This window comes from Scyliorhinus torazame, chromosome 5, assembly GCF_047496885.1.
Source record: "Scyliorhinus torazame isolate Kashiwa2021f chromosome 5, sScyTor2.1, whole genome shotgun sequence".
NCBI classification, from domain to species: domain Eukaryota; kingdom Metazoa; phylum Chordata; class Chondrichthyes; order Carcharhiniformes; family Scyliorhinidae; genus Scyliorhinus; species Scyliorhinus torazame.
The window spans coordinates 327,188,773-327,202,175 of NC_092711.1; the positions used below are offsets into that span (position 1 = coordinate 327,188,773).

General features: G+C 55.0%; 1 protein-coding gene across 1 annotated transcript in view; it reads left to right on the forward strand.

Annotated features, from left to right (window-relative positions):
• The window catches only part of LOC140418127 (uncharacterized), a 58,552-nt gene that overhangs the window by 43,599 nt on the left and 1,550 nt on the right, over positions 1-13,403 (forward strand). The window contains exons 6-9 of the mRNA XM_072501540.1: positions 1,035-1,099; positions 4,558-4,597; positions 9,997-10,025; positions 10,155-10,303. Coding sequence (XP_072357641.1) covers positions 1,035-1,099; positions 4,558-4,597; positions 9,997-10,025; positions 10,155-10,303 — 283 coding nt within the window. The remainder of the gene's footprint in view (positions 1-1,034; positions 1,100-4,557; positions 4,598-9,996; positions 10,026-10,154; positions 10,304-13,403) is intronic.

Below are 13,403 nucleotides of genomic sequence, written 5' to 3' on the forward strand. Positions count from 1 at the left end.
AAGAGCACAGAGTACTCTCCCTAAACCCACTCACCCACCCTACCCCTGTAACCTCACGTACTGATCACAGCCAATCCACCTCACCCGCACATCTTTGGACTGTGGGAGGAAACCGGAGCACCCGGAGGAAACCCACGCACACACGGGGAGGATGTGCAGACTCCGCACAGACAGTGACCCAAGCCGGGAATCGAACCTGGGTTAAACCTGACCCAGTCTCAGGATAAATCTGATTTCAGGTTCTCATTAAAATGACCTTCAGATGGTCCCATGGGCCCCACCTCTTCAGCTGCCTCTTTATAGCAGGGCAGGTCAAGCCATGTGCATTTAGACCAATGAAATCAACCCAACTCCTCACCTATTATCTTGCGGGTGGGGGGGGGGGAGGGGGGGGGGGGTTAAAAGCTGTGTCCTGCACCCCAACTGCCCACTTTACTCTTCACCTTCACCCCTTCCCACGATTACCAACCCCCTGCACTGATCTGTCCCCTTCGCCCCTTCCCCTTCACCCCTGCCATCTTTCACCCCCCTCACTGCTCCCGCAACCTCACACCCTCACCCTTCCACCCTCCTCACTTCACCCTCCCCCTTACACCTCTCCATCTCCCCTCCTTCCACTCCTCCCCTTCACCCTCCCTGCCTTCATCCCTCTCCCCACTTTGCCCCACCCTGATTTTCCCCTCCCCCACTTTGCCCCACCCTGATTTCCCCTCCCCCACTTTGCCCCACCCTGATTTCCCCTCCCCCACTTTGCCCCACCCTGATTTTCCCCTCCCCCACTTTGCCCCACCCTGATTTCCCCCTCCCCCACTTTGCCCCACCCTGATTTCCCCCTCCCCCACTTTGCCCCACCCTGATTTCCCCTCCCCCACTTTGCCCCACCCTGATTTTCCCCTCCCCCACTTTGCCCCACCCTGATTTCCCCCTCCCCCACTTTGCCCCACCCTGATTTCCCCTCCCCCACTTTGCCCCACCCTGATTTTCCCCTCCCCCACTTTGGATTCATAAACATTTACACCGTTCTCCTTGCACAGCTGAAGAACATCTTCAACACGGATTTTCAGCTTCTGGATATGAAGTTACCGGTGATTAAACACAGGTGAGTATCTGATTGATTGAGTGGAATTGTGACAATCTCCACATTTCTCCCTGTGTTTGTCCCGTGTCAGTGTAAGTGTGGGGGGAGCAAATGATTGATCTCTCAGTTACTCAGTTACTGGATCCTTCAAGAAGTTTCAGAGTGAATCACTCCAGAATGATAGCGATCCAATCGGGCTTTTCCAGGGAATCTGAAACTGCAGCAACACTGTGACAGGAGAGGACTCTATACCGAGATTCAACAGTCAGAACCCTCCCCGCAAACTCCAATTTATCAGGGACGGGGGGCCAGGCCGAAACGAGGTAGAATTCCGGCTGAACGGTATTCTAACCCTCAACAGACTTTGGGATTTGTGTCCTCCACGATTCTCGGAAATGACCACGAGATCTGTTGTCTGAAATCACGTCCAGTTCATCGCTGTCCTCACTCCTCAGGCTGACCAGCTTATAAGATGACACAAGGTGAAGGACTTTGGCTCAAATCATAGATATCTTTTTTTTCATAAATTTAGAGTGCCCAATTCATTTTTTCCAATTAAGGGGCAATTTAGCGTGGCCAATCCACCTAGCCTGCACATCTTTGGGTTGTGGGGGCGAAACCCACGCAAACACGGGGAGAATGTGCAAATTCCACACGGACAGTGACCCAAAGCCGGGATCGAACCTGGGACCTCGGCGCTGTGAGGCTGCAGTGCTAACCACTGCACCACCGTGCTGCCCTAAATCATAGATATCTAGAAATGACATAAGATCTCGACCTGAAAAATGTAACTCTTGAGGGTTCTACCATTCACTGTATATTCCCTACCTGCATTAGACCTTCCAAAATGCATCGTCCAAATTAAACTCCAGCTGCCATCTCTCCTCCCAAGTCTCCAAACGATCTAAATCCTGCTGTATCCTCTGACAGTCCTCATCGCTATCCGCAATTCCACCAACCTTTGTGTCATCTGCAAACTTACTAATCAGACCAGTTACGTTTTCCTCCAAATCATTTATATATACTACAAACAGCAAAGGTCCCAGCACTGATCCCTGCGGAACACCACTAGTCACAGCCCTCCAATCAGAAAAGCACCCTTCCATTGCTACTCTCTGCCTTCTATGACCTAGCCAGTTCTGTATCCATCTTGCCAACTCACCCCTGATCCCGTGTGACTTCACCTTTTGTACTAGTCTGCCATGAGGGACTTTGTAAAAGACCTTACTGAGGTCCATATAGACAACATCTACTGCCCTACCTGCATCAATCATCTTCATCACTTCCTCAAAAAACTTCATTCACCTGAGGAAGGAGCAGTGCTCCGAAAGCTAGTGACATCGAAACAAACCTGTTGGACTTTAAACTGGTGTTGTAAGACTTCTTACTGTGCTCAAAAAACTGGATCAAGTTAGTGAGACACAACCTCCCCTTCACAAAACCACGTTGCCTCTCATTAATCCTCACGCTCACTTCCAAATGGGAGTAAATCCTGTCTTGAAGAATCCTCTCCAATAATTTCCCTACCACTGAGAGTGTACTATTTGGGTAAATTGGGAAAGATTATTGTTAAGACCATAAGACAGGAGCAGAATTAGGCCACTCGGCCCATCGAGTCTGCTCCGCCATTCAATCCTGGCTGATATTTTCTCATCCCCATTCTCCTGCCTTCTCCCCATAACCCCTGATCCCCTTATTAATCAAGAAACATCTATCTCTGTCTTAAAGACACTCAGTGAATTGGCCTCCACAGCCTTCTGCGGCAAAGAGATTCACCCCCCTCTGGCTGTTAAGGAGGCAGCGATGGGGGATGATCAAATTATCATCATGGTTCAGTTTTGTTGCATCAGATGTCAGAACAGATAAATACATAATGTTCCACCTGATTAACAAAACTGATTCCAGAGTCGGTCAAACTTTGGGGAGGTTTTCTGTCCTGAGTGTGACCCTGGCCAAGCCGGACATTTACAAACTTCTCCTAATCCGCTGCAGTTTATCACAGGACTCAGGGCACGAGGCCAGTGAGACAAAACTACTCCTCAGCAGCTGTGTTGCATGTTGGGAGTGACATGGAGAAGAGTCCAAAGCTGATTCACAGTGGATGCTTCAAGGAGCATCACTCAATCCGTCTCACAGGACCTTTGGGAAATTGCTCAGGCAGAGACGAGTGAGGGAAACTCCATTGGGAATATCGGAGTGTGGAACTCGCTGAAGGAGAGACTCCACCAGGAATATCGGAGTGTACAACTCCCTGAGGGAGAGTCTCCATTGGGAATATCGGGGAACTCGCAGACAGAGACTTCATTGGGAATATCGGGGAACTCCCTGAGGGAGACTCCATTGGGAATATCGGGGAACTTGCTGAGGTAGAGACTCCATTGGGAATATTGGAGTGTGGAACTCGCTGAGGGTGATACTCCATTGGGAATATCGGAGTGTGGAAGACCCTGAGGGAGAGACTCCATTGGGAATATCGGGGAACTCGCTGAGGGAAAGACTCCATTGGGAATATCGGAGTGTGGAACTCGCTGAGGTTGATACTCCATTGGGAATATCGGGGAACTCGCTGAGGGAAAGACTCCATTGGGAATATCGGGGAACTCACTGAGGGAAACTCCATTGGGAATATCGGGGAACTCGCTGAGGGAAAGACTCCATTGGGAATATCGGGGAACTCGCTGAGGGTGATACTCCATTGGAAATATCGGGGAACTCGCTGAGTGAGACTCCATTGGGAATATCGTGGAACTCGCTGAGGGAGAGACTCCATTGGGAATATCGTGGAACTCGCTGAGTGAGACTCCATTGGGAATATCATGGAACTCGCTGAGGGAGAGACTCCATTGGGAATATCGTGGAACTCGCTGAGGGAGAGACTTCATTGGGAATTTCGGGAAACTCGCTGAGGGAGAGACTCCATTGGGAATATCAGAGTGTGGAACTCGCTGAGGGAGATACTGCATTGGGAATATCGGGGAACTCGCTGAGGGAGATACTCCATTGGGAATTTCGGGGAACTCGCTGAGATTTACTCCATTGGGAATATCAGGGAACTCGCTGAGAGAGAGAATCGATTGGGAATATCGGGAAACTCGCTGAGGGAGAGACTCCATTGGGAATACCGGGGAACTCGCTGAGGGAGAGACTCCATTGGGAATATCGGGGAACTCCCTGAGGGAGAGACTCCATTGGGAATATCGGGGAACTCGCTGAGGGAGAGACTCCATTGGGAATATCGGAAAACTCGCTGAGGGAGAGACTCCATTGGGAATATCGGGGAACTCCCTGATGCAGAGACTCCATTGGGAATATCGGAGTGTGGAACTCTCTGAAATGGTGCAACTTCTCTGTGAGTGCGTTCCACGGGTTCCTGATCAAATCCATGATGTTCTATGTTCGTTGCTAAGTTGCCGTATAAATTGCTGGATTTTAAGTTAAACAATCTGTAGATTCAAATACAAATATCATTCATCTTTCAGGCAATATGAGCAAAGTGGAACCATTATAAAATGGCGACAGGTACGTTCAGTAGGTTTATCGCATCTTAAAACTTTCACATGAGGCTCTGAACAGGGGAATTCCGATTTGAATCGGGATCTGTCCGAAATGGACTGGGAGCAGCTAATTGTGGGAAAAGCGGGACATGGAGAGAGAGCGGAAATCCATAATGTTCCTGTCAAGGTGAAGGGTTGGTTAAGGGAAAAAAGGCAGGATTGTGGCAATATAGGAGGCTCAAAACACTGGACGCTTGAGAGGACTATGCAGGGGGGGCAGTGCGTACATAAGAACATAAGAACTAGGAGCAGGAGTAGGCCATCTGGCCCCTCGAGCCTGCTCCGCCATTCACTGAGATCATGGCTGATCTTTGTGGACTCAGCTCCACTCTCCGGCCCGAACACCATAACCCTTAATCCCTTTATTCTTTAGCAAGGTATCTATCTTTTTCTTAAAAACGTTTAAAGAAGGAGCCTCAACTGCTTCACTGGGCAAGGAATTCCAGAGATTCACAACCCTTTGGGTGCAGAAGTTCCTCCTAAACTTGGTCCTAAATCTACTTCCCCTTATTTTGAGGCTATGCTCCCTAGTTCTGCTTTCCCCGACCAGTGGAAACAACCTGCCCGCATCTATCCTATCTATTCCCTTCATAATTTTATATGTTTCAATAAGATCCCCCCGCATCCTTCTAAACTCCAATGAGTACAGTCCCAGTCTACTCAACCTCTCGTCATAATCCAACCCCTTCAGCTCTGGGATTAACCTAGTGAATCTCCTCTGCACTCCCTCCAGTGCCAATATGTCCTTTCTCAGGTAAGGAGACCAAAACTGAACACAATACTCCAGATGTGGCCTCACCAACACCCTATACAATTGCAGCATAACCTCCCTAGTCTTGAACTCCATCCCTCTAGCAATGAAAGACAAAACTCGATTAGCCTTCTTAATCACCTGTTGCACCTGCACACCAACTTTTTGCGTCTCGTGCAGCAGCACACCCAGGTCCCTCTGCACAGCAGCATGTTTTAACATCTTACCGTTTAAATAATAATCCATTCTGCTGTTATTCCTCCCAAAATGGATAGCCTCACACTTGGCAACATTGAATTCCATCTGCCAGACCCTAGCCCATTCACCTAACCTATCCAAATCCTTCTGCAGACTTCCGGTATCCTCTGCACTTTTTGCTTTACCATTCATCTTAGTGTCGTCTGCAAACTTGGCCACATTGCTCTACTAATGCATCTACTAATGCATACTTCAAAAAGAAATCAAGAGCACGACGAGGAGGCTAAAAAACACTGGCGGCCAAAATCAGGGAAAATCCAAAGGTGTTTTCTAAGTATATTTAGGGCAAGAAGGCATTCAGGGAAAGAATAGGGCCCACTGGGACAACCTCGATGTGGAATCACAAGACGCGGGGAGGTTTAAATTAGTTTTTTGCATCTGTATTCACTGTGGAGAAGGACAATGTGTACAGAGATTAGGGAGGTGGGCTGTGATATACCTGAACAAATTAGCACTGAGACGGTGGAGGCGGGTTTAAAACTGGATAAATCCCCAGGCTCAGATGTGATATCCCAGGTTGCTGTGGGAGGCAAGGGAGGAGGTTGTAGAAACTCTGACAATTTTAAAATCCTGGCCACAGGAGAGGTGCCTGAGCATGGGCGACAGCAAACATGGTATCATTGTTCTAGAAAGGAAGTAGGGAGAAATATTATCATCAGCATAACCATAGCTGAATCCCCCACAATCAACATCCTGGGGGTTACCATTGATCAGAAACTGAACTGGACCCAGCCACATTAATACTGTGGCTACCTGGGCAGGTCAAAGGCTCGGAATCCTGCGGAGAGTAACTCACCTCCTGACCCCCCCCAAAGCCTGTCCACCATCTACAAGGCATAAGTCAGGAGTGTAATGGAATACTCTCCACTTGCCTGGATGAGTGCAGCTCCAACAACACAAGAAACTCTACATCATTCAGGACAAAGCAGCCGCTTGCTCCCCCTTCCACAAACATTCACTCCCTCCACCACCGACGCACAGTAGCAGCCGTGTGCACCATCTACAAGGTGCACTGCAGTAATACACCAAGGTTCCGTAGACAGCACCTTCCAAACCCACAACCACTATCACCTAGAAGGACAAGAGCAGCAGATACCTGGGAACCCCACGGTAATGATATGTATATTGACTGGGATGTAATGAGTTAATAAGTTAATGATAATGCTTCTTACCACTCGAGGGAACCACAGAACAGGCATATATATCATGTGACTTTGAAGAGTCTGGATCTGGCAGAGTCTGTAACTGGGGGGGCGGTAACCGGGGGGGGGGGGTCGGTAACCGGGGGGTCGGTAACCGGGGGGTCGGTAACCGGGGTGTCGGTAACCAGGGGGTCGATAACAAGGCGGGTCTGTAACTGGGAGTGTCTGTCACCGGGGGGGGGGGGGGTAACCAGGAGGGTCGGTAACAGGGAGCGTCTGTAACCGGGTGAGTCTGAAACCGGGGGGGGGGGTCGATAACAAGGAGGGTGTGTAACCGGGAGGATCGGTAACCGGGAGAGTTTGTAACCAGGGGGTCGGTAACCGGGAGGATCGGTAACCGGGAGAGTTTGTAACCAGGGGGTCGGTAACCGGGAGGATCGGTAATCGGGAGAGTTTGTAACCAGGGGGTTGGTAACCGGGAGGGTCAGTAACCGGGAGAGTTTGTAACCAGGGAGTCGGTAACCGTGAGGTTCAGTAATCGGGGGGGGGGGGGTCGCTAATTGGGAGGGTCTGTAACCAGGGGGGGGTTGGTAACCGGGAGGCTCTGGAACCGGGGGGTCTGTAACCGGGGGGTTCTGTAACGGAGGGGGGGGTCTGTAACTGGATGGGTCGGTAATCGGGAGGGTCTGTAACTGGGGGAGGGGTCTGTAACCGGGGGGGGTCGATAACCGGGAGGGTCAGTAACCGGGAGCGTCTGTAACCAGGGGGGTCGGTAACCGGGACGGTCGGTAACAGGGAGAGTTTGTAACCAGGGGATTGGTAACCGGGAGGATCGGTAACCGTGGGAGTTGGTAACTGGGAGGGTCGGTAACCGGGAGAGTCGGTAACCGGGAGGGTCTGTAACCAGGAGGATGTGTAACCGGGGATCTGTAACTGGGGGGTCGCTAACTGGGAGGGTCTGTAACCGGGGGGGTGGGTGTTGGTAATCGGTAGGGTCGCTAACTGGGAGCGTCTGAAACCAGGGGGGTGTCTGTAACCGGGAGAGTTTGTAACTGGGAGGGTCGGTATCCGGGAGGGTCGGTAACTGGGGGGGGGCTGCTAACCGGAAGGGTCTGTAACCAGGAGGGTGTGTAACCGGGGGTTCTGTAACCGGAAGGGTCGGTAACCAGGAGGATCGGTAAACGTGGGAGGGTTGGAACTGGGAGGGTCAGTAACCGGGAGAGTTTCTAACTAGGGGGTCGGTAACCGGGAGGGTCGGTAACCGGGAGGATTGGTAACCGGGTGAGTCGGTTACCGGGGGGTCGATAACCAGGAGGGTGGGTAACCGGGAGAATCGGTAACCGGGGGAGTTGGTAACCGGGAGGGTCGGTAACCAGAGGGGTCGTTAACCGGGAGGTTCAATAATCGGGGGGGGGGGGGGTCGCTAACTGGGAGGGTCTGTAACCGGGGGGGGGTCTGTAACCGGGGGGTTCTGTAACGGGGGGAGGGGTCTGTAACCGGGGGGGTCGGTAACCGGGAGGGTCAGTAACCGGGGGGGGGTCGGTAACCGGGAGTGTAACCGGGGCGGTTGGTAACCGGGAGGGTGGTCGGTAACTGGGAGGGTCAATAACCGGGAGAGTTTGTAACTGGGGGAGTCAGTAACCGGGGGGGAGGGTCGGTAACCGGGGGGGTGGGTCGGTAACCGGGGGGGTTGGTAACCGGGGGAGTCAGTAACCGGGGGGTTCGGTAACCGGGGAGGGTCTGTAAACCGGGAGAGTTTGTAACCGGGAGGTTCGGTAACAGGGAGGGTCGGTAACCGGGATGGTCGGTAACCAAGGGGGGTAGGTAACCGGGGGGGTTGGTAACCGGGAGAGTTTGTAACCGGGAAGTTCGGTAACAGGGAGTTTCGGTAACCGGGGGGTAGGTAACCGGGGGTTTGGTAACTGGGGGGTCGGTTACCGGGGGGTCGGTAACCGGGAGGGTCGGTAACCGGGGGGTTGGTAACTGGGGGTTTGGTAACCGGGGGGTCGGTAACTGGGGGGTCGGTAACCGGGGGGTTTGGTAACTGGGGGTTTGGTAACTGGGGGGTCGGTAACTGGGGGGTCGGTATCCGGTGGTTTGGTAACCGGGAGGGTCGGTAACCGGGGGGTTGGTAACTGGGGGTTTGGTAACCGGGGGGTCGGTAACTGGGGGGTCGGTAACCGGGGGGTTTGGTAACTGGGGGTTTGGTAACTGGGGGGTCGGTAACTGGGGGGTCGGTATCCGGTGGTTTGGTAACCGGGAGGGTCGGTAACCGGGGGGTTTGGTAACTGGGGGTTTGGTAACCGGGGGGTCGGTAACTGGGGGGTCGGTATCCGGTGGTTTGGTAACCGGGAGGGTCGGTAACCGGGGGGTTGGTAACTGGGGGTTTGGTAACCGGGGGGTCGGTAACTGGGGGGTCGGTAACCGGGAGGGTCGGTAACTGGGGGGTCGGTATCCGGTGGTTTGGTAACCGGGAGGGTCGGTAACCGGGGGGTTGGTAACTGGGGGTTTGGTAACCGGGGGGTTTGGTAACTGGGGGTTTGGTAACTGGGGGGTCGGTAACTGGGGGGTCGGTATCCGGTGGTTTGGTAACCGGGAGGGTCGGTAACCGGGGGGTTTGGTAACTGGGGGTTTGGTAACCGGGGGGTCGGTAACTGGGGGGTCGGTAACCGGGAGGGTCGGTAACCGGGGGGTTTGTAACCGGGAGGGTCGGTAACCGGGGGGTCGGTAACCGGGAGGGTCGGTAACCGGGGGGTTTGTAACCGGGAAGGTCTCAGATGTTCGGCGATTGAGAAAGGAGCCAGAGTGGGAGATGAGGAAAGTGATTTCAGTCCGTGTGTTATTTTGATCTGGAACATGTCTGGGAGGGTGATGAAAATAAATTTTATAAAATGTTTCAAAAGGGAACTTGATAAATATTTGAAAAGACAAAACATTTCTGAGTGTTAGGAATGAAGAGGGGAGGAGGACTAATTGGACAGATTTTCAAAGAGCTAGCACACCGATGCTGGACTGAATGGCCTCCTTTAGTGCTGTACGATTCTGTGGTGCTGACTCCGAGTTGAGTGTGTTCACACGGAATCATAAATGTGCATAATCTCTGTCCAAATAGCTGCTGCCCACTTTGGACAGTTTAAATATGGAACAAAGATCATTCTCTTGTGCTGAACTCTGTCTGATTAAAAGCAAATGTTTGCAATGTTTTATTTGCAGAGTGAAAGGAAAATTCTATCTTCAGACCGGTAGGAAACTCTATAAATTGCTCAGTTAAAGTTTTGTTCGTAATTCAGTTTAAACTTTGATGCCACACCGTGTTTTTAATTAAAACAGTTTTCCAAAGCATTATAAAAATGTTCCTTGAAACCTGACAGGTACAGGTGTGTATTCAGACTGCAAGCAATATCATCAACTGCTGAACTACAGATAAAGGAGATAAAGGACCGATTGATAAATGCCAATTACACTGGATCAACATTGATACTGGGCGCAGATCCTCAAAGTATCCGTGTGAATAAGTTTGGTAACTTGCTTTGGTTACAGATTCGCCCTGTGTTATTGAAATCTAACGATCTAATCCTATATAAACAGTTACTGGAGCAATGCTGTGGACACAGATAGATACAAGAACATAAAGACCAGGGGAGATCACACAGATTGTCTACTCTGCTCTGTCATTCAATATGGTCAGGGACAATCTTCATCTTCACTCCATTTTTATAATGCTTTGTAGGGTTCATAGAACATACCGTGCAGAAGGAGGCCATTCGGCCCATCGAGTCTGCACCGACCCACTTAAGCCCTCACTTCCACCCTATCCCCGTAACCCAGTCACTAAGGGAAATTTATCATGGCCAACCCACCTAACCTGCACATCTTTGGACTGTGGGAGGAAACCGGAGCACCCGGAGGAAACCCACGCACACACGGGGAGGACGTGCAGATTCCGCACAGACAATGACCCAGCAGGGAATTGAACCTGGGACCCTGGAGCTGTGAAGCCACAGTGCTAACCACTGTGCTACCGTGCTGCCCTAATGTTTCAATGCAATCACCTCTCATTCTTCCAAACTCCAGAGAATATAAACCCCATTTACTCAGCCCATCACAGGACAACCTCCTCAACCCAGGAACCAATTGTGAACCTTTGCTGCACCGTCTCCAATGCAAGTCTGTCCTTTCTTATCTGTGGCGAAGACAGCAGAGTGTTCCAGATGTGGTCCACCTAAACCCTGTGAAGCTGCAGCAAAACTTCTTTATTCCTGTACTCCAATCCCGGCAGTAAAGGACAACATGCTATTTGCCTTCCAAATTACTTGCTCCAGCTGCCGATCCCGGCGCGAACAGTGCAGTTGCGCTGGTGCCAACACGCGCATGCCCAGTGGCCTCCTTCAACACGCCGGCCCCGTTGCAACATGGCGCAGGGCTACAGGGGCCGACGCGTAGGAAAGGAGGACCCCAGCCACAGAGGCCGGCTCGCCGATCGTTGGGCCCCGATCACGGGCCAGGCCACATCGGAGGGCCCTCCCGGGGTCGGACCCCCACTACCCGCCCCCCCCCCCCCCCCCCCCCAAAGGCCGCCTCTACACGCCGAGGTCCCACCGGCCAAGAGCAGGTTAGAATGGCGCCGGTGGGACTCGGCTCTTTTCTTACGGCCGCTCGGCCCATCCGGGCCAGAGAATCGGTGGGCCGGCTGCAGAGAGCGGCCCGCGACCAGCGGTGTGCCAACCACACCGGCACCAATGGCTCTGCGGAGACGCCGTGCGGGCGTCGGGGCGGCGTGGCCCCTTCACGGGGATTCTCCGGCCCGGACCTGGGCTGGGACAATCCCGCCCCTTATCTTTTTTCTAATTCCTCAGGCCAGCATTTATTGCCCATCCCTAATTGCCCCTGGGGGGGTAGTTCAGAGTCAACCACATTGCTGTGGGTCTGGAGTCACAAAGACTCCAAAGTGCGCCACATGGTCTTACACGCGTTCAGGAGGCCGGGGGTCAGGAGGCCGGGGGCCAGGAGGCCGGAGGTCAAGAGGCAGGGGGTCAGGAGGCGGGGGGGGGGGTCAGGAGGCGGGGGGGTCAGGAGGCGGGGTGTCAGGAGGCTGGGGACCAGGAGGCGGGGGGGTCAGGAGGCAGTGGGGGGGTCAGGAGGCTGGGGACCAGGAGGTGGTGGGGGGGCTCAAGAGGCGGGGGGGTCAGGAGGCGGGGGGGTCAGGAGGCGGGGGGGTCAGGCGGTGGGGCGGTCAGGAGGCGGGGGGGTCAGGAGGCTGGGGGTCAGGAGGCAGTGGGGGGGGTCAGGAGGCGGGGGGGTCAGGAGGCGGGGGGGTCAGGAGGCGGGGGGGTCAGGCGGTGGGGCGGTCAGGAGGCGGGGGGGTCAGGAGGCTGGGGGTCAGGAGGCAGTGGGGGGGGTCAGGAGGCGGGGGGGTCAGGAGGCTGGGGGTCAGGAGGCAGTGGGGGGGGTCAGGAGACGGGGGGGTCAGGAGGCTGGGGGGGTCAGGAGGCGGGGGGGTCAGGAGGCGGGGGGGTCAGGCGGTGGGGGGGTCAGGAGGCGGGGGGGTCAGGAGGCGGGGGGGTCAGGCGGTGGGGGGGTCAGGAGGCGGGGGGGTCAGGCGGTGGGGGGGTCAGGAGGCGGGGGGGTCAGGAGGCGGGGGGGTCAGGCGGTGGGGGGGTCAGGAGGTGGAGGGGTCAGGAGGCTGGGGGTCAGGAGGCAGTGGGGGGGGTCAGGAGACGGGGGGGTCAGGAGGCTGGGGGGGTCAGGAGGCGGGGGGGGTCAGGAGGCGGGGGGGTCAGGCGGTGGGGGGGTCAGGAGGCGGGGGGGTCAGGAGGCGGGGGGGTCAGGCGGTGGGGGGGTCAGGAGGTGGGGGGGTCAGGAGGCTGGGGGTCAGGAGGCAGTGGGGGGGGTCAGGAGGCGGGGGGGTCAGGAGGCTGGGGGTCAGGAGGCAGTGGGGGGGGTCAGGAGGCTGGGGGTCAGGAGGCGGGGGGGTCAGGAGGCGGGGGGGTCAGGAGGGAAGTTGCTCTAAGAACTGCTGGCCTTTGAAGCCAAAATGCAGGAGCTCAGTGTGGAAGACGGCGTCTTCCTGTGGGCAGAACAGAGACGCCGTCCGTCAGGACACCCGGAGATGGTGAAAATGAAGATGCTGGCGGGAAGCTCGGGTGGATGGCCCGGCCTGGATGGCCCACAGTGCACCACATGCCAGGAACAGCAGAATCCCCCTGGGATTGGCCAGGCTGATGAGAGCCCCTGCACACCGATTTCGCCGGAGATGAGGCAGATGATCCGTTGTTGGCGGGGCTGTGTGGTGGGCGGGGCTGCATGGTGGGCGGGGCTGAGTGGTGGGCGGGGCTGCATGGTGGGCGGGGCTGAGTGGTGGGCGGGGCTGAGTGGTGGGCGGGGCTGTGTGGTGGGCGGGGCTGCATGGTGGGCGGGGCTGAGTGGTGGGCGGGGCTGAGTGGTGGGTGGGGCTGAGTGGTGGACGGGGCTGAGTGGTGGGCGGGGCTGTGTGGTGGGCGGGGCTGAGTGGTGGGCGGGGTTGAGTGGTGGGCGTGGCTGCGTGGTGGGCGGGGCTGCGTGGTGGGCGGGGCAGAGTGGTGGGCGGGGCTGAGTGGTGGGCGGGACTGAGTGGTGGGCGG